We start from the raw sequence: 26,681 nt of genomic DNA on the forward strand, positions 1-26,681 counted from the left end.
AAATGCAGCGCCAAATACATCTCCAACTAGTTCCGCATCCCCTAGGTCTCTTCTTCCTCTAGCTGAGACCTTGCCCTCTATGATCTCTAAGTCTTGGGCATGGTATATTTTGGGGAAGACAATTGCCAAATAACATGATCCGTACCAGTTATCAGGTAGTCTCACGTAGGCATTTCTTCCACATACAAAATATACATTTGGAATCACTTGCATTCCTTTCAAGAAGTCCTTTGTGTAATATTCTAATCTAAAAGCATGTTCACAACTGACCTCCCCTACGAATACATTTTCGTAGTACGTTTGGCTTCTGTGAAGGCATAACTTCCCTTTCTGTGTTTTATCCAAAGCTATTGGACCACTACTACCCTTCCTTTTGTGTGCCTTCTCCTCCTCGGTCCAATCTGTCTTCCACTGTCCTGATTTTTTCAGAATCTTTTGCCTTCTGTAACGATCATCCACTTGCCCTATAAACTTCTTCTCGACTTCTGATACTTTGCAAGTCAGGTTATTTCTGCGGGCATGTGAAGTATCTAAAGTATCCCAAGGAATGAAGAATTTTGCTAATCTGTCTTCACTCTTATAATAGTCCCATTTATTCATTTGCTTGTAATTTGGGACTTCTGGTAACACTGAATCGTAATTAGAAAAGTAGTATTCATAACTATCTCTTCCGTAAAATATGCTAAGCAATAAACTACATGTAATGCCATAAGTCAGTGGGAGATGATGATATCTAATGCCTTCATCCACAGACGCAGACAGTTGCATACACACATAACAATCCTTGACCTCCATGGCATCTACATATTCATATAACAGTTTGGCATAAGCATTTGACCTATAGTCTCCCTGGGACTCATCCATATGTAACCTACGGGCATCTGCTGCTAATAACGCTTTCTCCTGTACTGTTTCCCCTTTCTTACCAGCAGCAGTGGGTTTTGGTGTCACTACAGATTTTTCGTCTGGTACCCTTGCCTCACTCTCGTGTCCCATCACATATGATACAGTAACTACTAAAGCTATAAGAAGTATCACTCCCACTATTAATGTGCCTATTATACATTTGGCTCTGCGGTTCGGACTACCGGCCTCCATGTTCTTCAGACAGTATGATTCCTTTCTCCTTTTCAACACAAAGTTCTTTCTCTTTGAGTTCCTTTACAGTCTCTCTTGATACTTCAGTCTTTAGAACCACACAATCAGAAGCTGGCAATCTCTTTTTGCAAAGTCTTTTTGAACTTTAACACAGACAACCCTAGCCCTTCTCCGTCAACTTAAAGGAAACCCCTAAGTTTTCTCTGCTTTCTCTAGGCGCTAGGTTATCTTCTCACTCTCGTTTATTTACAAAGTCTTTAAGCATCTACAATGAGGCTTGAACCAGCGGCTTGGATAGCGTAGTTCAATATTTCCAAACGAAGAATGTGCTCTTCATGACTTGTTATCGTTGTTCCGAAGTCGGGGAACTGTAATTCGGTGAAGAACATGTGCTTTAACTTGCTTAGGTAGGGAGGGTTGGGGATTTTGAACGTTAGTGACCCTTCTGTTTCGACTCCAGGCACCAACAGCTGTACTTCTACTGTGATGATGGGTTCAGAGCTTGTCACTATCACCGCCCTTATTCTCCCTGTAGCTCGTTCCCAAGACATCTGTCGCCACGTATGTCCACTCAGGTGTGGCGTATCTTCTGCTAGGCACACGTACTCTCCTTGACCTTCTTGGACCTGCCGCTTCAGAGTCCAGAGCGCTTTCGTCCAGGTCTGAGTCTTCGGATATTGGAGCAAGGGTTCTCTCTGGAGTTGACCTCAGGCTTGACCTTCTCCTTTGCGGCCAGCTGGCCTCTCCACGCCTTGCCCTCCTGCTCCTTGACTGGCTGCTTTGCTCGTACTCACTTTCAGCTTGGCCAGCGTCTGATTCATACTCCCAGCTACTTCCTCTTTCTGTAGCGTCGTCGGTTTCACTATTGTACGGACCGTCCTCGGCCTGGTCAGACACGCTCCCAGCTTCTTCTGGGACCTTTACAGCTTGGCTGACCCCCTCTATGGCTTCTCTGTCCTCAGCTGGACTCACATCCGAGAGAGGAGCTGTTTCTTCCAGAGGTGCTGGAACTCTCCGCGTGTGGGACGCGTGGATCCAGTTGGGCAGACCTCCCACTTTCACAGCAGTGTTCGATATTAGGATGATCTGGTAGGGCCCACGCCACCGGACATCTAGGCAGCTTCTTCTGACGTGCTTTTTGACCAGTACCCAGTCTCCAGGGCACAGGTCATGACACAAGTCCTGGGACGACGGGACCTCGGCAGCCTGCACCTGAAGGGACACAGAATGAATGGCATCAGACAGACCCTTACAATTGTCCAGGATCATATCATATGTGATATTCAACAATGCTGCAGTTGGTACTGATGGCAATCTCATTGCCCTCCCCATTAACACCTCGTGTGGTGATAGTCCCGTTCTTCTGTCTGGGGTACTACGGATGCTCATAAGAACTAGTGGCAAGGCATCAGGCCAACTCAGAGACGTTGATGAACACATTTTGGCAATTCGGGACTTTATGGTGCCGTTTATCTGCTCCACAATTCCCGGAGCTTCTGGTCGATAGCTACAATGCAATTTCTGGTCTATGTTCAGGGCTGCACAAATCATCTTCATAAGTTCGCTGTTAAAATGTGTTCCCCTATCTGATTCCAAAGAGGCCAGTACCCCGAAGCGCGGGATGAGTTCCCTAAGCAATAACTTAGCTACTGTAAGGGTGTCACACCTGCGTGTAGGGTAAGCCTCGACCCATCTGGAAAATATGCAGACAACCACCAGGACGTATCGAAGGCGGTTGCATCTTGGCATTTCAATGAAGTCCAGTTGCATCCGATTGAACGGACCCCCAGACCTCCCTATGTGACTCAATGCGACTGGTGTTCTCTTTCCTATGTTCAGCTGCTGACAGGTCACACAACGCTGGCACACTGCTTCTGTGGCTACTCTAAACTTGGGGTTGTATCACGTTTGTCTGAATACCCTCAACATAGCGTCTCCCCCTAGGTGTACTGGACCATGTATCTGTCTTGCCATTGGGCTCACCAACTCATTTGGCAACACTGCCCTTCCATCTGCTGAAACCCAAAAGTTAGTTTCGCCCATCACACATCCGGCAGTTTCCCATGTTCTTTTCTCAAAATCAGGTGCATTTTCCTGTATACATTTTAACTTGTCCCATGTATCTACGGTTTCCAGTATCATAGCTAATTCAGTCCTCACATTTACTCCACCCACTTCCACCTCCGTGAAAGAGTACCCTTGTTCTGCACAGTATCGTGCCACTTCGTCAGCGTATCTATTGCCCTGTGACACAAAGTCTGTATTTCGGGTATGTGCGGTACATTTCACAACGGCAATAGCTGCCGGACATTGCAAGGCTTCCAACAATAAGCGTACAAACTCTCCATTTCGAATGGGAGAACCTGAAGAGGTCATGTAACCCCTTTGAGACCACAATTGCCCGTAATCATGAACTACCCCGAAACCATATTGGCTATCGGTGTATATGGTGACTGGAATTTGGTTGCTTGCCAGGCAGGCACGCGTCAATGCAATAATTTCAGCTACCTGAGCGGAGTGTACTCCTTCCAGGCATGCGTCTTCCACAACTCTGGTAATTGTACAAACAGCATAAGCTGCTCTCAACTGACCAACATCGTCTCTTAAACATGAGCCATCGACAAAGAAAACTTCATCAGGGTCAGTCAGTGGCTCATCCACGATGTCGGGTCTCGGTTTGGTGCATAGTTCAGTCACATCAAGGCAATCGTGGTCTGTACATTCATCATCGTCAATGTTACTTGGGAGTGGCATCAATGTAGCAGGGTTCAAAACAGAGCATCTCTTGAGGGTCACGTTCTCTGCAGCAAGAATGACTTGCTCATAACGCGTGAGCCTGCTATTGGTCAGATGCTGAGTTTTGGTCCTGGTCATCAACAGTTCAACAGAATGTGGCACATACACCTCTAACTGGTGTCCCATGACTATGTTCTCGCACCTTTCAATGCTGACACCCGTTGCAGCAACGGATTTGAGACATCCGGGCAACGCTGCGGCTACTGGGTCTAAGGTAGCCGAAAAATAGGCGACTGGTCTACGGGCATTCCCATGGATTTGGACCAGGACTGACAGAGCACAACCCTCTCTTTCACAACAGTAAAGCAAGAATGTTTTGTCGTAATCTGGCATTCCCAGAGCCGGAGCACGACACAGGTCCTCTCTCAGCTGCAGGAACGCCATCAAACAATCTTTGTCCCATGGTACCGGATCACTCACCTCCTTGTGCGTCAGTTTTTGCAAGGGTTTTGCTTTCAGTGAAAAGTTCGCTATCCACTGTCGGCAATAACCCACCATCCCTAGGAACATCCTGACCTCTCTCTGTGTTTTAGGTGCGTTCATTTTCATGATCGCCTCTATTCTGTCTGGTGACACCTTCCGTTTTCGTTTTTCAATTCTGTGGCCCAAATACTGCACTTCTGTCAGGCAGTACTGCAATTTGCTCGGAGACACCTTGTGTCCGTTTGTAGCTAGGTGATTTAGCAAAGCAATGGAGTCCTCCCTGCAAGCTTCTTCAGTTTCTGACGCAACAAGTAGGTCATCTATGTACTGGACCAGAACAGAATTCTGGGGCAGCACCAGACTTTCAAGATTTTTCTTCAAAAGCTGGTTAAAAATCGATGGGCTCTCTGTATACCCCTGTGGGATACGCACCATGTTAATACGCGACCTTCCAGCTTAAAAGCGAAAAGAAAGTGGCTATCCTCGTCCAAAGGGATCGAAAAGAAAGCCTGGCAAAGGTCTATCACTGTGAACCATTCGGCTTGGAACGGTATCTGAAACAATATCACTGATGGATTCGGTACCACTGGACAACATGAGACAACTATGTTATTGATTTTTCGAAGGTCCTGCACTATTCTGAATTTCCCACTTGGTTTCTGCAACCCCATAATCGGGGAGTTACATGGACTACCCACGATTTCTTTCAGTATTCCCTGCTTAATCATGGACTCGATCACGGGTTTTATACCTGCAATCGTTTCTGGGGTCAATTTATATTGGGGTGTTCTTGGAAACTGAGCATTCGGTTTTACTATGATTTTCACTGGGTCTACTCCCTTGACTAGTCCAATCTCTTCCCCAGTGAAATCCCACACTTCTGGTGCCACGGTCTCCCTTAGATCCCAAGGGAGCTCATCCACTGTCAAAGTGGGATACAGCTCCACGCACGTTCTTGAGTTTGCGACCTTAAAGTCAGCGTCATCATCATTAGTCAGTATCTCCACTCCCTGCGGTGTGCAGTATATTGTACAATTTAACTTGCACAATAAATCCCTTCCCAATAGACATACAGGGCTAGAATCACAAACCACAAACTGATGCTCATCGCTGTATTTCCCTATTTTCACTATCACTGGTTCGGTCAATGGACTTGTCATTCTCCTGTTTGCGACCCCCACCACTTGAATCGTTTCTCCTGACATGGGCAGGCCTGGAACTACGGCTGATCTCAACGTGGATCGAGTGGCTCCTGTGTCTACTAAGAAAGTCGTGGGACACCCTGCCACTTTGGCCTCCACGTATGGTCCCCTTTGGTCCACCTCTAAGACTGCCCCGAGGGTACAGTCTTCTCTCTCCACTCTCTGTCCCGTGAGGGGATCAACGTAGTAACACTCTTCTCCTCCTACGAAAAGAGGCATCTGTCTATAGGTCTTTCCCCCTGTCGCTATTCGGGGTGGCTGAGGAAACTGGGCTCGTGGAGCTGGGGTCCCCCCTTTGACCACCTTTCCTTGGTATGCTGTTGCCCCTTTTCCTGGAGTGTTTTGAACCTCTTCCTCCTCTACCTCTAGTTCTCCAATTTCAACGTTGTAGGGACACTCGCGTTTCCAATGTCCCACCTCGTTACATTGATGGCACCGAGTCGTCTTTTTCAATATCGCAATGTCTACCCTAGGTCTTGACTTGGAGTTCTCCTCGTTACCTTTGTTCTGGTTATTCTGTCTCCTGCCCACGGTCCCTGTTCCCTGTTGCTGTTGTCCACCCTTACCAGCTGACTGCATCTGTACCACCATCAGTTTTTCTTTTAGCTTTTTGGCTTTTGAATCTATCTCATCACTGCAGTATCTAGCATATCTCAGAATTTCATCCAAAGGTTTATTTTGCCAACAAATCAAGTGTTGCTGAATCATTAAACAAATATCCGGTCTTAAGCCCAAAACAAATTTTGACACAAAGTGCCCTATGTCTTTAGGATCCATTACGTCCAACCCGCTATATTGTTTAAACGCCTTCAGCAACCTCTCATAATATTCATGAACTGTCTCCTTGGGTTCCTGCCTTTTTCGATCTATTTTGACCCAATCTATGTCCTGCATTGGCACCTTGTCCTTCAGCCAAGTCATCACTCTCTCATATTTTGTCATTACTGTCTCGGACGGCCCATTAGTCCGTGCATCTCTCTCTGGTTCTGATGTGGGCCATTCAGCACTAACCTTACATGCTGACCACAAGTCTCCTGGTACCACAATGTCAAACAGGGTGTTCAGGTCAATCCAGAGTACTTTGGAGATTTTTACGAACCTCTCTACCTGCTTGTACCATTCCACTGGATTCTCCCTCAATTTAGGAAAGGAATTGGTAAAGGCAGCTAAGTCCCCCCTACTCCAGGGCACATGCACATAGCTCCCGTTTGCAACCTCACGCAAAGGGTATGCCGCTATCTTCTGCAGCCCTCCCTCTGGGGACATCCCTAGTGTGCTTCTCCGGACGGTCCCTTTCTTGGACCATCTTTCTTCCCATTTATCCAGTGCTCTCCATGTCCTTATTCCAGTGATCAATTCCCTTATGTGTGTTTTTAATCCTATTGTTCTTCTCTCATCTAGGTCCTGATCTGAATAATGTAGCCTGTGGTTACCCTGTAATGCTTTGGTCCTTGACAAGTCTACTATGTATTTTCCTGCTAGTTCGGCTAATTTCTCATGTGCTGCTCTCGCTTTCCGAGTGATGTCCTTTGCCATGAACAGTACTTCATCCTGCTCGTACATATCCATTCTCTCCAAAGGCAAAGTACCATCTACCATGTCATCCAGATCTGATTTTAAACTGGCGACATCAAGTCTCTTTGCTTTTATCTCGGCTCGCAACATGTCTTTCTTAGGATGTTCATTGGTATCTCTCCCATCCCAGCTACGAGTCCTACGCCTAGGCTCAGGGGTGTTCAGGAGAGTCCTCCCTTGCTCCCATCTTTCTAAGTCCCATGCTCGGCCATCTTCCCTTGGAGGGTGGTGAAACACCGTCCTGTTTCCCCCAATTTCATTTTGTCCATTCTCTCTGTTTTCTCTAGCCCCATGGTAGGAGTCTCTGCTATTCTCCACCCTGGCGCTATTCCCTCGTTGCCTAGGGTCACTCAGTACCTGGTAAGCTCCTTCTCGACTCCCCATGTCCCCGGTATTCCGTTCATGTCCTTCATTACAGGGATCATGGCGAGACCTCTCGCAACTCTCGTTTTGTCCACTATTGCCAGACGCATAGTGGGTGCACTTAAAGCTGTCCCTGTACTCCTGCGTTCTCCTTTCCCCTTCGCTGTGAACGGGGCGGGACACCCCTCCACACTCAGGGCTCCTGTTTTCCGATACTGGTCTACCTCCACTCCTGGTATGACGAGTATCTCCTCTACTTTCCTGACCCTTCCCGTCCCACTCCGGACTGCTTTCGTCAGCCCCGCAGTGAGACCGGATCCTGCTATCTTGGCTTTCCCTTTCAGCTTCCGCTGCTATCAGGCTCTTGTGAGCCTCTACTGCCGCATCCCATTCCTTCAGGTACTCTCTTAACTCCTGGAAGGATTTCGGCTCTGATCCCCTCAGATCTACCGGCCATCTCGGGCCCCCCTGATCTCTTGTGGGATCTACTGCTGTATGTACTGGGGTGCTCCAGTCCCTTGGTCCTGGCAGCTGTCTTGGGGAATTGATTGTATCGTTCCTCCTCGCCATTTCTGCTCTCTCCCTGTCCAATCGTACCTGTTCCTCCCCTCCGGCTCTCTCTGGGTCATAAATCGATACTATAGGACCTATCGTAACAGGTACTTGCAGGGCGTCTGGTAGTGCATAGGATGTGGCACGCTCCGTTTCTGGCACCTTTTGTACCACAAACCTTCCGACTACCTTCTGCACCGGACTAGGTTGAGGCAATTCTTTACTTGCAGTGGGATCCCAATCCATGCTAGGAAGCGGTCTATACTCCCCTATGCCAGCCCCCCCTTCTCTGCTGGGCTCGGCATTTTCTGTCTCTCTATTGTACGGGGGTGGCCTATCTGTTAGCAACCTATTTATCAGGCTGTCCTCTGTCTCGCTCTCATCATCCTCCTCTAATGGGCTCTTGTTTTCCGCCACCTCTATCACTGGGTACAGTTTGTTTACTCCAAGGTTATGCACTCTCCATCTTTTAGCATCCGCATCCCACTTGGCATCCTGCACTGCTCTTACCGATCGTTTCACCCTTTCTTGTCGCCTGTTCTGGTTCCTATCGTGCGTCGCCCTAATCCATGCATTAAGGGCTTCAAACTGGGTCGGTCTAGGCAGAGGTCTCATTGAGGTCATAGCTGCTTTTAACTGATGTAATATCTCTAATCTAAACGTCCCATACTTTGGAAACGTCAGTTCCTCATTCCCTTCCATAATCTTACACCAATTTGAAATCCACAATATAGTATGCAACCCAACATTCGTCGCCATATAATTAGCCGGCGTACCCTCCGGCGGGGCCTCTTCCCCATCATAAGATCTCCGCCTCTCTTTCTTAAACATCGCTCTTAACCATTTATAACACTTCATGATCAAATGTCCAATTTTCTGCTTCGCTATTCTGTTTACTTCCTGGTGACAATCCGCCAATCCTAGCACGGCTTTGCTAGTTGGCCTATCACAGCGCGGTCTCACTCTTACCGGCCAATCCCAGCGCGGCACTTTCTGACGTCACTCGTCTCCCCTCTGCAGCAGTTCCCTTCCTTTCTCAGCTCGTCTCTCGGTCACGCATGCGTCCCATTCATACACTGAAAGGTGATTACTTCCGACCAAGCGATCACTTCTCTTGCCTGTGCGTCCACAGTTTATCTGTAATTGTCACCACAACTGACGAAATGCCTTTCCGGGCAATCGTCTTTCTGATAGGTTGCTTACACACAGTAACTTCCGACCAGCGTCCGTTACTCACACACTCACTCTTACGTTCCCCCTATCACGGTCCTGCGGGCGATCAATGGTACCTCATGACCCCCTTCACACTGGTTGACCATTACTCTGGATGTCCGATACACCCGAACCACTTAAGCTCTCTTCTGAACTTAAGATTTGCACCGGTTGCGCGCGCTCACAACCTGTTCCACAATCACTCTACAGGCATTCAACTCCGCCAGACATTACAACATAGATACAACACAAAAACACCGCAATCTAACACGCATGACCCTTTATACTCACTCTCGACCGATACTGCTGCTTTTCTTTCTCACGCCGTCAGCACCCTCTTCGGCGGGCGATTCTTCCGATCATCGATCTCTAGGGGCCTTGGGGTAATCTAACCTGACCTAGATCACCTTCCTCAAGAAGGCAACCATCCTCTATAGCTACCAACTGGGAGGGCGGGATTTTTGATCTCTAGTTTACCACTCCAGATCTAAACCCCGTTCAGGTCGACTGAATCTTTATTGCCTGTCATTGAGGAAAGAAAGTGCATCCAATACCAGGTTAGTTTGACTAATAATGGGCTTGACTCTGAAAAACCACATACTACTTCTAAGTTTCAAAGGTTTATTATAGAGTCACAGATAACTGCAAATACAGGCATCTCAAAACGAGATTCAAAAGATATAGAGGCACTAATACAAACATATGTTCTCTAAAGATTCTTAGGCGGCCAAAGATTATCACTATAATCACTTCTAGAATCATCAGGGTTGCAATGATAGACACAAATTGTAATCTATCCGTCATTTGCAAAGGAAGGAAGGAATCAGGTTAGGCTGTCCCTACTCTGTACTGGATGGTATCCCTACATAACAAAGTCCCTACCTATCAAAGGTGTCAGCTGTGAATGACTTCCTAAGAAGTTCACCCACTCTTAGTCTTAGGTGAAAACCTATGATCTCCAGTCATGACCCCTCTCTGCCTACCCATCCACTCTCTGAAAGGTCCCCAGGCATCTGCTCTCTCTCCACCCCGGGGTGCTGTCCCTAATACAAATTCATAATTACAGTTGAAACGCCCCTCAAGAGACGCCCCTCACGTGGTGTCGGTTCTGGCTTTTTCCATGATGATCTTCCTTTGGGCCTCATGTTTAGCGTTGACCTTGCTTCTCAGGCTTCTTCTCCAGCTCGCCGATACCCCCTAAACATTCCTGAATCCTCCTCCATGTCTGTACCAGTCTCCTCGAACAGAGCTCTATTCATCAAACTTTTGATTGGAACCCCCCTCGCACCTGCAGACAGACATCCGCAACTTGGATCCCATTTCTCATAAACTTCTAACAGAAGTTTGCAACTTATTTCTCGACACAACTCATCATGTATCAGCACGTGCAAATGGAAAAAACCTTTTTCTCTCTTCAGGCCTACAACCCTTCTCGCAGAGGTTCCATTCTCTTCAAATCCTTTCGATAACTAAAATAACATGTTAACACCTTATTCTATAATTATGAAAAACACTTCTATGGAATATAAATCTAACGAGTAAACAGCATTACTAAATAACATAGTGCAATCCATGTCGTGTATGAGTGTACATTTCCAATCTTCTTTGCCCTGGCCATGAGGCCTGTTCCCTTCTATGCTTGCAGCATGACATTCCTTCTTTAGCAGCTACATAACATGGATCCTGATTAATCACGTTTAATATTTCTAAGCATTTCCACACATTTCTATTATAGCCCATACACTATAGGGGCTTTCTATTTCTACTAAAACACTCTTGAGTAAGTACGGATACATTTTCTCATTTCTCAAGTTACATTAGCTAACTTTACGCCATGAGCTTGTACATCTGGCGTATACGTAAGTTTTATTCAAATTGCGCTCTCTCAGGCTACTATAGTAGTTTGTATCACTACTCTTTCAGAAGAGAAAAGAAGTCCATGTAGGAATTCTATATACAAATATAAACTCAAAAGGTCTTTCCAAATCCCACTGTTCCCAAACTTTTCTGAAGGTGCAATGGAAAGTTGTTCCTTAGAGACAACAGGGGTTTAGCAGAAGTGGGACAATCATTGTAAACGGCCAATGTCCTCCTCTGCCACAGTCAAGGTTCCATGCTTCATTTACACATGGGGAAAACTTCAGGCTTTAGGTTGGCATAGGCTGCTAGCGCCAGAACACCGACAATGCTTAGGACAGGGACTTTGACGCATATTTTTCCTACCCAAGTCTACTATGAAGGGCCTCTACTCATAGGCTGTTAGGTCCGAGCACATCAGAGCCATTTTTCATGTTTCAGAAAGAAATACCAGTTTTTCAGGATTGTTTCTGAAATAGTAAATCTTTACTTCCCTATATGCAGATTCCTTTTGGTATTTTGTACTCTGATATTTTGTCCTCGATATTCTTGTGCCATTATATTCTAGGGGTCAGTTTTCAGTAGTAAAGGCTTCTGGGATGCCACCAGTAGCAATTTGGACAAAAATCCCATACAAGAGAGGAACTGTAAATATGGCTGTTAGTTCTTTGTCAGGCAAAAATGAACAGGGCCTATGCGGCCCCGGGGGCTGTTGTTTCACTCTCCAAAGGCTAAACCTCTAAGGGATCAAGTACTGATTTTCAGATTTAAAGTAATCAATTGAAACTATTCTTTTACCAGGTATATTAATTGTAATTTGCAAATTTTTACCCACAGGACAAAAGAAGCAAAAAACATAAGAATTTTGCCATGCTCCCTACAGTGTTTGATGAAAATCTGAGCTGGTACCTGGATGACAATATTGGGATGTTTGCAAAACATTCTAATGTCACAGACAAGGAGGACCCTGACTTCCAAGAGTCTAATATGATGCACTGTAAGAACCCCTTCAGATGCTTTATGCACCTCATGGTTAAGTGAGAACTCAAGTGAGAGGATTTTTTAGAACAGAAGCATTTACAGGCATGTTTTTACATGTTTTATAAACATAAATACATTTTGTTAGCATTTCAGGCATACCAATACAAGACGGTTCCAAATTTAATAAGGCACACTCTCAGTCCATACAATATGTCCATGTCTATGCTTGTCTTTGACCCTGTATAGAAGTCCACTCCTTTCTGTCTAGGCTATCTATACCACATGAATACATATATACATACATGCATACACTTGACAAAACGGTATACAACCTTTACAACGAATCTTTTACCACGCACTACCATTACAACGCAGTCATTACAACGCAAACCATTACAACGCATTGCGCTGGGGGGCGCTCTAGGATAGGGAATAAGTTTAATTTACTATCCAACACCTTCCCTAGTGTCCACGGGGACTGGAGTTGGAATAGTAAATTAAACTATTCACTATCCAGCATCCCCAAAGCGCTATGCGTTGTAATGGTATGCGTTGTAAAAACCGCGTTGTAATGGTATGCGTGGTAAAAGTATGCGTTGTAACGTCATACATCCGACAAAACAGCCTCCTGCATCCGCTTCAAACCTCTCTATTTCAAGACTTGTTAATGTAAAACATGCAATGTCCTGTATTTTGTCATCGTTTTGTGGGCAGCCACTGTCTTAATATGTAAGCATTTCACTATCAAGCTTCTATATAAACCCTGAATCCAGCCACCCACTGTAGGTGTCTCCCCCTCTACCAGTTCTGAGACGCCTTGGGCCACAAACACACCTACACTTAGGATGGTCTTTGCAGCCGTTGGTGCTTCAAGGTCACCTGTGTTTTAAAGACTATTCACAGAGAGGAAATTCATACTGAAATCCCTATTGTCTCAATGTGAGTTCCAAATACTGCTGTGTCTCCCCGCTTACCATTCTTGTCAAAGACCTTTTAAGAAATTGTGTTCACCCATCTTGAAAACACCCTTTCAGCATTTCACCTCCTCCGCCCCTTTCCCTATGGCCTTGCCACCCTCTACTATACTAAAAGTGCACTGTATAATAACTCCAGTGTTTAGCACCTCTGTCCATCATAACTCTCTGCTTCTCATTATAATTTGGTGTCTCCTATCACCTGCAATCTGAGGACACCCACATCTTATTTCTTTCGGATCATTTTGTACCCTCCTCTAATCCTGTATCTCAAATTTTTTAAAGCTGCGCACCACTGAATCGCTGTCCACTTATTCATGCGACACTCTTCAAAATTGGATTTCTTTATTTTTTCACACCCCCGCTCCCCACTTTATCCAACTCCATTTTTAAAAAAATGTCATATACTCATCTTCCCCATGACGTATCTCAGAAGTATTTTTGGCCAAATTAGGAATATGGACACCTTTATCTTGACCAGTGCCACAGTAGCAAGTATATAGTTACTAAACACATGGAAAATCATCTGCCCTCCCTTTCACATAACCAAAGGCCGAATCAATGCTCTTGTTATGGGCAGCTACTGTAATAGCCTATTAATTAGCTTACCTCAACCTGCTTTTCACCAGTTGCCTATGCTCACAACACCTGCAAAAGGTCTTAATTTTGATATTTAATTTTCTAGTTGATTTCCAATGGTATCTAGTCTGACCTTGGAACTCCAATGATGAGGCTAGAGACCATGCACTGGTAAGAAAGACTCAGGAAGTCCATCCATGACAAGAGGGACTCAATTCTTCTCCCTTGACTACACTTAAATTCCACAAACCTTACACTCTCAAACATCACTTATGATCATCCTAGAAATATTAAAGATAAGCAACACCTTCTATATGCTGTCATTTTGAGTTCTGAAAAAAGGCACCTCTGATGGAGAGTGAAAATTCATTGGTCTTACTACTGAGTGGACTATTTTTCACAGTTGTCTTCCCGATCTCTTTTCCATCCTCTACTTTTATCATAGAATGTATCTAATGCCACGTAGGTGGATTAGGGAAAAATAAAACACAATCTTAAAAATGGAGATAGTATATGTATTTGTCCACCACATTTACTAATCAGTCTTAATTTGTGTCCTCTCACCTTTTTATAACTCTCTTTTCAGCTATAAATGGTTATATGTATGGCAACCAACGTGGACTGGACATGTGCGAAGGAGATAGTGTTTCTTGGCATTTCATTAGCATAGGCAATGAAGTTGATATGCATGGGATAAGCTTCTCTGGAAACACTCTATCAAGTAAAGGGACACATCGGAACACTGTCAGTCTTTTTCCACATTCATCCTTGACAGTCACCATGGTACCGGACAGTGAAGGTGAGTAATCTAATATGGCATGATTTTTTTCGTCAAAGTTTTGAAGGTTAAAAGTAGTGAAAGTCCTATTATGTAGTTTTATACATTGGTGCATGACAATAAATGCCTTTTGAAGGTTGCACTTCATGCTCCAGGTGCCTAGTAATGCAGAAAACTGAAGAATGTACTTTTTTCCATGTCAAAGAAGTGGGGGCTGAGTGACATGGATGTTGTGCTTGGTTGCCGAAGTGTTGTCGCTATTCCATAGAAAGCCAGTAGAGAAGGAGACAGAACACAGTACTGCCTTGCAGTCAAAGCATGCAATGCAGTAAAGTCTGTGTGGGCAGACTGAGACCCTTCAAGAATGCCCCACAGGGGACCAGGTTGAGGTTAGCTGTAAAGACAGAGGCTACCAGCTAATGGAGAAATGGAGGAGAAACTGAGAGATGATCAACGTTGTGGTCTCCTCACAGTTTACCACTTACCTCTTCAATTTTCTGCATGGCTAGAGGTTGCTTACCCAGCCTATCCCGTGCTGCATACTTAGCACCTGCCTGTCTCCCTGACACCCATTTAGTGACTGGGAAGCCTCCCCAACCTCTGTAGGAAACATCACTGATTCAATTGGACGAGAGAAAACAAAAGCAGTGCTGTACAAGTTGTAGAGGATGCATATTAGCCATGGAGGTCCTGCAAAAGAATCAGTGAAGAAACAAATACTGCTATAGTGTGGACATAGAACAACAGTGAATACAAAAATAGCAATTCTTAATTACATTTTATTTCACAGCTGCATAAAAATGATGCATCTATAATAAGAAAAGTCATATTGATGAAAATAGGGCATCAACCTTAACCTAGACCTTAATGCTTAGGTGTAGTACCACAATATTCAGTCTTTAAGCTCAACCTACAAAAACATTGTCTCCAAAACTTCAACTACTACCAAATCAAGGAAAGTATATATAGGTAAGTGTATATTTACTTTTCTTAACTCCACATTTATGTTCCTTGCCAATAAATATACATATATATAGACACACAAGGTACATACATTTACATTTTAGAGTAAAAAAAACGTATTCCTACCCTTAAAGAATTACCTTGATGATAAGGTGATAGTGAATATTATGGAGTCAATATTTTTTTTAGGTTTTGTTATTTACTTCCATATTCTGACACACAACAGATCTAACTGGAGTAAATCTACGAGGTATAAGTTAGATAATGGTTTAAATGACTTGCTGATATGGAATATTTATACCATAATCTATGAACTGAAAAAAGTAAGCACCCTGTATTTCATAAATAGAGATCAATTTATCAAAATTATATTGAGGAATGATTCAATCATAGCAGTAGTGCTCATACACAAAAAAGGGAATATGCACAGTGATAACAACAGTTTAAAACTAAAAATCACTAATGTGTGAGGCATTAGAATCGGTCATAGAGCAGAAATTAAATGCAGAGTGCCTAAAGCTATTAATGTCAATTGTAAAGACAAATTCTGCTCAATAAAACTTGAAGCATACCTTTAAATCCTGTATGCGTCTAGGGTGCATCGAACATTTCGTGTTTTGCCGTACATCATCAGGGCGAGGAAAACATTTAAAGCATTGTCTTTACCTATAAAGATATATGCAAAAATAACTTGAAAATAGTTGGGAAAACAAACATCGGTAGTGACATTTTTTTTTACAAAATTTGCCATATGTGCCTACGGGGAACATCACTTACAATGCATTTATTACAACGCACTACCATTACAACGCAACCATTACAACGCAAACCATTACAACGCATTGCGCTGGGGGGCGCTCTAGGATAGGGAATATATTTAATTTACTATCCAACACCTTCCCTACTATCCACGGGGACTGGAGTTGGAATAGTAAATTAAATAATTCACTATCCAGCGCTTAAAAGCACTATGCGTTGTAATGGTATGCAATGTAAAAACCGCGTTGTAACAGCAGGCGTTGTAATAACCTGCGTTGTAACGACACCAATCCGTGCCTACATGGTCTGCCTCCTCTAATTGATTCCTCACAAGTCTGAAAAAGGAATGGCAGGGAGAAAGTGGATACACACATTAAAAAGAGGGTAAAAAGGTGGAAATCATACAGAAACAAACATTCATATTAATCGACTCAATGGATGAGAGGATCCGGGGAGTTGGAAAATTTACATTGAAAATTCGAGGTGTGCGTCAGAAGAAGAAAATAATCTTGCAAGGGGGGGCAGGAATTCAACCCTACTAAAATTGAATGGCCCACCACTGAAAAGATCAGAGCCTATCCCTGAGGATTTTTATTTAAATGTAAGGAAGAAGTGGTTCAACCCTAGTTAAAAAGCAAGGATTGTCAAACACACTTAACATGATAGGTGTCGTGTGCGGCCCAGAAAGAAAACATTGTGTGGCAGTAATCAATTAGAATCACCATTTTGAAGGATAGCGTTGTATTAATACATAGGTTTGTTGTATTAAAACATAGGTTTTGGACGTGGGTAATCAAAATGAAAGAAGAAAAGGGATGTATCGATGAATAGGTTTAGGGTGCAGAGTGAATGTACTTGCTTAATGTAAGGTGCAAAAACAATGACTGCAAGGGCATAGCAGGAACAGGGCTTTCAATTTATCCCAACGTGTACTGAAGGAATCTGAGATTATGCTTCTAAGCAAGGGTCTTCACCTTGTGAATACTGAATTGGTGTATTTTTTCAAACTAAATGTCAATTTGTTGAATTTTCCTTTGGGTAGGAATTAAAGTTTTCTTTGAATATAAAACACGTCCTGTTTCCGTTAATAATTCAGGACTTAAACTTCGTCCTCTCTCAACCTCTAATCCCCCCAATTTATTGATTGCAGCAGAGGTATTTGCCTGTGGGAAACTGTGGTTGAAGGACTTGATAAAACATAAAATATATTAAGAATATGTTCTATATAACATCTCAAAAGTATAACTTAATGCCTTACATCCTCTATGAGATAATGATGATATCATCATCAAACCACAAAAAGGGGTGACATTATCAAAATAGACAAAACGAAATATAGACAAGAAATCCTGGTCAGCTAGTCAATAATGAATATCAGGCACAGGGTCATAATTCTACAAAAAAGAAAGAACAGCGCATTCACAATTCTCGTGAAAGAGGCACTCAACACTGGTTTGTAAGCCAGAATGAGGTTTTATTCAACAACACCCATGCAAACTAGTATCCAAAACCATTCCGAAAGTACAAAAACCACAGAGAACCCACCCACGAGGCTCATGGAATCTGGCTGTGATTCCGACAGAGGATATACAGTGTGATGTCAACAATATTTTTTAATGATTTTGCATCAAATCATTACACATAAATATACTTCAAGTAGAGGGCCTCTCTATTGTGAAAGGCATATTGGAGTCCAGAATAACTCTTGTACTAGTGCGCAGAGATTTTCCAATGTCATTACTGCATATAGGCATAACCAAAACACACTCGTACCAGGGAGAAATCCATCCCATACATCTATGGAAATGCTACATAGGCATCCTTTCAATATGGAGAAGGGGTGAAGAGACTTTGCTATCCTTCTTGATTGGCTCAAAACCACCAGTTTCCACTCAAAATTCACAAAATCATATAGTAAGCCGCCCTCACCCTTTTCTCGATCTCAAGATTATCCCATATGAGTGAAAACTGCCTGCTAAACTCTACTGTAAACCCAAACATCGCAACACTGACTTACGCTATTCTAGTATCCACCCACAGGAACTCAAGGATTACCATTCATATGCCCAGTTTCTCCCTATCAGTAGGAACTGTAAATGAAAGAAGGAATATTTTGAGGAAGCCCAAATCCATAGTGAAAACCTACATGGTTTATATCCCCACCAACCTGTCACTTAAGGTATGAAACAAATGTGGTATCGCCCTCATGAAAATCTTATAGAAACCAGACGGAAGAAATAAATAAAATGAATACCATGCATTACCACATTTACTCCCTGCTCCAACCAAATTGTTCAATGTGTCACAAACATTGGGTAATATTGACAGTGGCCAATTTAGTCAATGAGGCACCATTGTTTCCATTCTATAAAGAAAAGAATGTAAGGGATCAATTAGTGAGAGCATGCAGCTGGAATTCATGTGATAATCCCATCATAGGGATGTGGAACTCCCAACCCATCCAAGGACACTATGAATGCAGCAGCTATTCCGAGTGCCCCCACACTCTGAACAGGAAGGAATTGAAATGCAGCTCCATCAAACACAGGTATCAATCAACACTTTTCCAAATATAATTCTATCAATGTAATTTAATCCATCTGGTGCCCTTGAAATTTAGCTTACATTGGACAGCCATGGCATAAAGTGAAGGATTGAATACACCAACACAACAGTACAATAAAACGCAAAAAAGACAATCCTGCCCTGCTTTCATAATTATCACCCCCAAATAACACAGCAAACATATATTTGTTGGCAGGTGATAGAAAGAGTTATTTTACCACGTGGAGGTAAAATGTCCTGAATACTGCATAAATGTGAAGGTCAAAGCGTCTCCCTTTGTGACACGCATGTACCACCTTGCGTGGTGCAAACGTGATGCAAGACTCCCTTAATATGTCCCTTAATGTTAATTTATAATCTATGTCTCCCACGGTTTCCGAATTCAAAACATGAAGTTCCTTCCAAGACACTATTAAAACTGGTTGTGATTCAAATGATTTATTATCCACTTGAAGGATACATGGTGTATGGCCCTTTCATCATATTCATTCACAATTCATGCTTCTACCATGAGCTTCAGATGTGAAGTTTCCCAATGGACGTTGTGTGAACTCTCAGTTACCTTAAATTAACCATTATGAGTCCATATTATTTTCGCCAAGTAACTGCAAATTGCAATCGTGAAGTAGTGGTATTGCGAACATATTGAGTATTCGTTATTAGGGTTCCCAATAGACATTGTGCATGCTGTCTGTGAAATCAACTAACTGTTATGCATCCACAATAAGGTGTCTTAAAATCATTACATATACCAGTTTGGAGCTATATGCATCATGAATATTCTCGGTTTTATGTTATTAACCCTGATTAGTTTTATCCCAATGTGATTGCAGGGGCTGTTCCATTGATTGATCCGTATTCAACTTGGACCCTCCCTTTTCCATTCAAGCTTGCCTTTCAGTCATTGTTTTTGCACCAGACATCACTGCCCATCCCTCTTCCATTTCCATTACACCTAACCATTCACGCCGCACCCTAAACGTACTCATTGGTACGTTGCTACTCTTCTTCCATCTCAATTGGGCATGACAACCATGCAAGGCCCTTTTCTGGCCATAGGTGGCATCCGGCTTTTTCCTGTGAAGCTGGAAGGGTGAGGGCTGGTTTTGTTACTGGCAGTCAGTTTATCATTGAGCTGAGGGGGGATGTATGACATTACAACGCATGCTTTTACCACGCATGCTTTTACAACGCAAGTATTACAACACAAACCTTTACAACGCATAGTGCTTTGGGGTGCTGGATAGTGAATAGTTTAATTTACTATTCCAACTCCAGTCCCCGTGGACACTAGGGAAGGTGTTGGATAGTAAATTAAATCTATTCCCTATCCTAGAGCGCCCCCCAGCGCAATGCGTTGTAATGGTTTGCGTTGTAATAGTTGCGTCGTAAAGGCACTGCGTGGTAAAAGTTACGTTGTAAAGGATGTTCCCCGCTGAGGGGGCACTGTGTTTTGCAAATTGTCATTGGTCTAATAGCAGCCGCTGCAGTTACTTTTATATCAACCGTTATCAGGCAAAAATAAAAATGTTAAGATGACTCTAGTGACTAATGCTCTTGCTGGAGGGGGATCAGACTCAGAGTTTTGTCTAGTGGTAGTTTTGACTCATCTAAAGCAGCCCAGATGGTTAACATGCCTGCTGCAAAGAATATGAACATGCAGCTCACTGTACCATGCAGAAATGTATTTTGGGTGGATAGCTCAGTGAGTTACTGATTTTGTGAAAGACATTTTTTTGTTACTTTCTATTCATAACTTAGTCTCGTAATATGGCACTGTGAGCTATGACCTGCCATCAAAGAGCTGCATGCGAACTGCATGATATACATTAGAAAGATTTTTTCCAGTCTTTCATTATCCTAATGTTGCTAAAAAAGAAGGGTGTTTCTGAGTAGAAATGCATTATTTTAGTACAGCCAACCCTAATCCCTGTGTTACGTTTTGAATCCAGAGTTTGTGCTTCTCCAGTCCAAGCACTCCTAAAAAATGCCTATCAGTATGGATGACATTTCACTCCTACACCTTTTAGTCACTTTTGTCTTATATAACATTTTTTATACACTGATTAACAAACTTATAATTCATTGTCTCTGTATATGTGTGTGTGATGTAAAGTGCTCTGATTCCCTAAAATGGCATAAGAGGCGCTATAAAACAAATGAAATACATGAGAGAGAGGGGCTATGGAGAGATGAGGGGCACTGTTGGAGAGTGATAGTGAGGGAATCTGTGGAGAAAGAGAAGGTTATCAGGGGGTTGCCCTGGGCTCTACCAGTGGTGAAGCCAGCCTTGCCGTGCTACTTTCTGGGGTGGAGGATGCTAACATCCCTCATTGTGTTTGGGTTTCTTGGTTGTGCCTAACAGTGAATGTGTGCACTTATGTTATCTTTCAATTCATGTTTCTTGCTTATCATCTTACTTTATTGTGTTCTGTGTAAGAATGTTTGTGGGTTCGTCTGGGTATCCTGGAGCACTGTAAGGTCATCATTTACTATGCTGTAAAAGCTAATACAATTGAATATATAATATAAATCTGTTGTAGAATGCACACTTTTGCCCCCCCCCCCAATTGTCTTGGGGGAACCCCCCCAAGCACCCTTGTAGTGGTCAGTATGGGGGATTGTCCGACAAAATTTGCCAAGGCTGCTTTGGAATCACAGTCCTGGCGTGATCATGCCACCCGCAAGAAGTATGTATTAGTATGCTGCTATCCTTCGAAATTGTGATTCTTTTCAGTCACCAACAAAGTCATATTTACTTTCTCGAACCCAAAGGCTTGTGCCATTTTAGTTATTAGCCTTGCATTCCTACCGCGTTCCTGAGGTGGTTTTTCGTTCTGATGCACTTGGATTTCATTTATGCGAATACATCAGAAGGTCAAAACAGATTTTTTGGCAACCAACTAATACAAACAACAAAATAACACTATGGCTCAAATAGTGATTTAATATAGACCATTAATTATTCTAAAACTTGAAATGTTATTGACAAAATCAGAGGAAACATGATATATTCATGTACAAATGTAGAAAACAGACAGGACAACAATTGTGCGCAGGGTACCCTTGTGAAGAAACACATAGAAGTGAATATATTGTGGATGTATACAAGAAAACACCTTCAGATATGTATTCCAGATCGCCTATATAGTTGGGCTACATAAAAGTTTGTTTTTAATTTTTTTTTTATATAGTGCATTTTTATAAAGCGCTGACATTACCCGAAGGTGTCAGAGCGCTGTACAATAGAGCTAGTTACGTTACAAGAGAAAAGTGGTACAAAATAGAACATTACAAAGACTAAAAATGAAGGGTACACAAACACAAAATCCAACACAGCACGCAGGGGTGAGGAATGAACAGGAAAAAATACAAATTTACAATGAAGAGCGAACTTCCAAGAGGGGCCTGAGAATGAAGAGTACACAAACACAAAATCCAACACAGCACGCAGGGGTGAGGAATGCACAGGAAAAAATACAAATTTACAATGAAGAGTGAACTTCCAAGAGGGGTCCGAGTATGAAGGTATTAGTTCTGAAAGTGTCTTTGGAAGAGAAGAGATTTGAGATGAGCTTTGAAGATCCGGGTAAAGGAGGGGGCACGGAGCAATGGGGGAAGTGAGTTCCAGATTCTCACCCCATTGCCTGAGGATTGCGCCATCGATCTTTCCCTTTTGAAGATGGGGTGCTCAAGCAGAAGCTTTTCCGCATTGCGAGAGGGTCGAGAGCCTCCGGACAATTTCAATTTATTAGCCAGGTAACAAGAGGAGGACGTATGCCAGGCTTTGTGTGTGATGCAGGCAGTTTTGTAAATAGATCTTGCCTCGTTCGGAAGCCATCAAAGATAGGAGTGATGTGGTCACTTCGTTTAGACCCTGAAATGAAGCGAGCTGCTGAATGGAGTATGGATTTGAGAGGGGAGAGGTGGGATTTGGGTAGGCCCGTCAGAAGAGAATTGCAATAATCCAGTCTTGAAAGAACCAGCGATTGTACCAAGGTTTTTAAGTCTTACTCTGGGAAGAACCAATGGATCCCCCAAAGAAGGCGCAACTGGTACCATGTGTTCTTGGCAATAGAGTTGATGTGGGAGATTACGTTGCGTCTTTTGTCAAGAATGACAACTAGGGATTTAGAGCTGTCGACAATGATGGGTTTGTTGTTGAGTAAGTTCAGCAGATCCATCCACCATTGAACGCTAACATCCAGTTGTGAAAGGAGTTGAGAGTAGAGTCGAGTAATGAGAGATCGTGTGCAGAAGACACCTTGAGGTAGATTTGAGTGTCATCCGCATAAAGATGGTAATGGATCCCAGATTTGCTTAGGAGGTTCCCTAATGGTTCCAGGTAGAGATTAGTGAGTGCCAGGATAGAACCTTGAGGGACACCTTGACCTACAGCCAATGGAGATGAAAGACTGTTCGCTTTTTAAATAATTTGGGATCTGTCCGAGAGGAAAGAGGCAAACCATTTATGGTTTAAATCTTTTATTGAATTTTCACAAGGAACAAAACAAGTAGGCTTTGCGATGTCAGACATTTGTGGCTTGCTAATTGTCCATGCGCAATCGAAAAGCAAGGGTAACATGCCCATCGGGTCTGTGTAGTGACATAGAGCAGTTGAAATGCCTTGAAACTTTACAACAGTTCCCTCCCCCCTCCTACCCCCCTCTGTCCACCCCCAAAAAAAATCTGCTTCGTAACAATCTACATAAGGAGGCAGAGAGACACTTATTTGGGCCTGCGAGTCCGTGCATTTTTTGGTGGCCGTGGGTCTGGAAGTGGTGTATCTGCCAGCTGTAGGAGACGTAGGTATCTGGGACAGCTCAACTCGCGAAATTCCCCTTTGAGTAGTGTCAGGAAAGGGTGCCAAAGCTCTGGAAATTCCTCCCCCCTCCCGGCCTGTACTAAAGGCAACTTTTCCATTCCAAGCACCATCCACAACCTGTGTAACCAACTAGTGTGTGTTGGGGGCTATGTGGCGTTCTCCAGTGTGCCAAAATGTTTTGGGTAGCTGCCCCTAGGGCAATGGCGATGAGACGACCCCTGCGGGACTTCAGTGGGTACATCAGGGCATTGGGCAATCCCAGCAGGATGCAGGTGGGGAATCGGGGCAGCTGAGTATCCAGGTGGGAGTCCACCTCGTTAATGATCGTGTCCCAGTATTCCCGTATGTGTTTACAGCTCCAGAGTAGGTGTTCCAGCGTGCCTAATTCCCCACACCCTCTCCAGCAGTGGTCGCTGACATGGGGATCCGCCTGGTGCAGGCGCTCAGGTGTGTGGTACCAATATGTAGCCACCTTGGTTAGGGTTTCAGTGAGACCAGAGTGGTGTGCGGAGTGCCATGCCCTGTGATAGATCCCGCTCCACTCCTTGTGTGTGAGGGCCCTACCTAGTTCCCGCTCCCACCGACATCTTCCTGCGTTGTATGTGTGGGTGTTCGTAAAGAGTAGGTGTTGATATAGGTCAGAGATTAATTTATTCTCAGAGGTGCAGGTAACCAGCCATTTCTCATAGGAGGTGAGGCGACGTTGGGCTCCTGGTTTAACGTCAGGGTGAAGGGCCCAGTGTCGCACCTGCAGGTACGCTAACCTATCTCCCTCTGTGATAGCGTAGGCTTCCTTCAGTTGCTGGAAAGAAAGGATGGCTTCCAGGTAGAAGAGATGCCCTAGTGCCCTGCAGGGAGTGCGTCGCTAGTTTACAAAAGCTTTCGGGTCGAGACCCTGGGGTGAAGTCGGGATTTGCGAATAGAGGTGTCAAGGGAGAGGGAAAGGATGTCAGTTCATGCTTGGTAGCTACCTGGTCCCACACCTCCATGACTGTGCTAGTGATCTGGGATGCGTAAAGATTAGGTGGCCTGTGTCACCGTGGAAGAAAGGGGATTCCCTGCAGGGGCATGCCGGCCACCGCCTGGTCCTGGAACAGCCAGGACTTGCTCGATTCCAGCTGGTACCATTCCGCCAGGCTCCACAGTTGTGCCGCGTAGAAATAGAGTTGGTGGTCCGGAACTCCCACCCGCAATATGCAGGTGGGAGGATTGTGATATCGCACTTGAATCGTGACCGGCGGCCCTGCCAAATGTAGCGTGCCAGCTCAGACTGCATTTGCTGGATCCAACCTTGAGGTGGTCGCAGGGGAAGGGTATGGAATAGGTAGAGGATCTGTGGTAGTAGCGTCATTTTGGTGGCCGCTATTCTCCCCAGCCAAGAGAGCGAATGGCGTCTCCATCTCCGCAGCTCCTCTCGCAGCTGTGTGCGGAGTCTAGTGTAGTTCGCTTCTACCATGGCAGGGATGGTGGGACCCAGCAGGACTCCCAGGTAGGGGACGTAGTGTCCGACCCTTGCATATCGTGTTCTTCTTGTACTACAGACAGGGTCTCGGGCGACAGCGAGATATTGAGGGCAATCGATTTATCCTCATTTACTTTGAACCCCAAGGCAAGTGCAAAGCTATGGAGTTCCACAAAGAGCGCACTCAGGGAGGGGACCGGATCGGTAACGGACAGCAGGGTGTCATCGACGTAGAGGCTGATCTTATGGGTGTCACCTCCGAATTTAATGCCTTTAATGAGAGCATGTTCTCTAATTCTCTGTGCCAGTGGTTCCATGTAGAGGGCAAACAGGATTGGGGAAAGGGGACATCCCTGTCTGGTCCCTCTGCCAATCGGGAATCTGGGGGAGGTGTGACCATTAGCGCGCACCGCGGCATTGGGTTGCCTATAGCAGTTTAAGATGCGGGTGCAGAGTGTGTCCCCGTGACCAAACAGACGCAGAACTTGCTCGAGATAGGGCCAGTGCACCCTATGGAATGCTTTCTCCGCGTCGATGGTAAGAAGCATGCAGTCTGGCCGCGTCCGCAACCCAGCCTCAATAATATGCAATACTCTCCTGGTATTGTCGCTAGTTTGTCGCTGGGGTATGATCTGGTTCAACAAGTTGTTGCATGTACGGCGCGAGCCGATTTGCCAGGATGCCTGTATAGAGTTTAAAGTCAATATTCAATAATAAGATCGGCCGGTAGGAGCAGCAGCGGGCTTTATCCCTACCGGGTTTCGGTATGACCGAGATAGATGCTTCTAGCAGGTCTGCGGGGATCGCACCCGGTTGGTCAAAGGAATTAAAGAGGTCCCGGAGGATGGTGGCCACCTGATGGCAGAATGTCTTGTAGAAGATCGCTGGATACCCATCGGGTCCAGGGGATTTCCCTTGTTTAAGGCGGGAGATTGCGGACACTACCTCTTCCAGGGCTGTGTTTAAGGACGGTATCTGCGCTTCCTGTAGGTATGTCTGACCTGCCCGGATGTCAAGGGCGTCACCCGCATAGAGGGACCGGTAAAATGCCCCAAAGGTCTCAGCTATATCAGCGTCCTCCGTGACTAGCTCACCCCTTCCGTTCGCAGGGCCTGCACTCCCTGACGCACGCGTTGCTCCCTCAGTTTGGTCGCCAACAGGCGTCCACAAAGATCTCCTCCGGTGTAGTATGCCTGTCGGAGACGGAGAGCTGCATACTCCACCGCGTCCTGGTCGAGAGCGGCCAGCAGTTTTCTCTCTGTGCAGAGTTGGCGCCAGGCTCTCGAGGCTCCGGTGAGCTGGTGCAATTGCTCCAGTTCTGCTACTCGCTGCGTAAGCTCTTCTTGTCTCCGCTCCCTATCTTTATTGTCAGCTGTGGCCACGGAGATGAATTCGCCCCGCAAGACCGCTTTAAGGGCTGACCATTGTGTCGCCCGTGTGGTGTCAGTATTGTTGTTGTGGGTGTTGTTTAATCCGCTCCACTGTCGCGGGGGTACGAAGAAGGGATTCCCGGAGGCGCCAGTGTTGCTGCGGGGCCGGCGTTGCCGGTAGAGAGAAGGTGGTCACCATTGGCGAGTGGTCTGACAGCGAGGCCGGTAGTATCTCTATGTCCTAGGCTCGCGCAACTAGATGGGACGCGCAAAGAAAGTAATCTAGCCTCGCATAGGAGATGTGGGCCCCGAGTGGTAGGTATAGGCTGTGCTGCGTGGATGAAAAT

General features: G+C 44.7%; 1 protein-coding gene across 1 annotated transcript in view; it reads left to right on the forward strand.

The window, feature by feature from the left end:
* LOC147683722 (ceruloplasmin-like) overlaps positions 1-26,681 on the forward strand; it is a 451,969-nt gene that overhangs the window by 296,215 nt on the left and 129,073 nt on the right. The window contains exons 10-11 of the mRNA XM_086944095.1: positions 11,916-12,075; positions 14,199-14,411. Coding sequence (XP_086800221.1) covers positions 11,916-12,075; positions 14,199-14,411 — 373 coding nt within the window. The remainder of the gene's footprint in view (positions 1-11,915; positions 12,076-14,198; positions 14,412-26,681) is intronic.

The sequence above is a fragment of the Lissotriton vulgaris genome, chromosome 11, assembly GCF_964263255.1.
Source record: "Lissotriton vulgaris chromosome 11, aLisVul1.2, whole genome shotgun sequence".
Taxonomy (NCBI): domain Eukaryota; kingdom Metazoa; phylum Chordata; class Amphibia; order Caudata; family Salamandridae; genus Lissotriton; species Lissotriton vulgaris.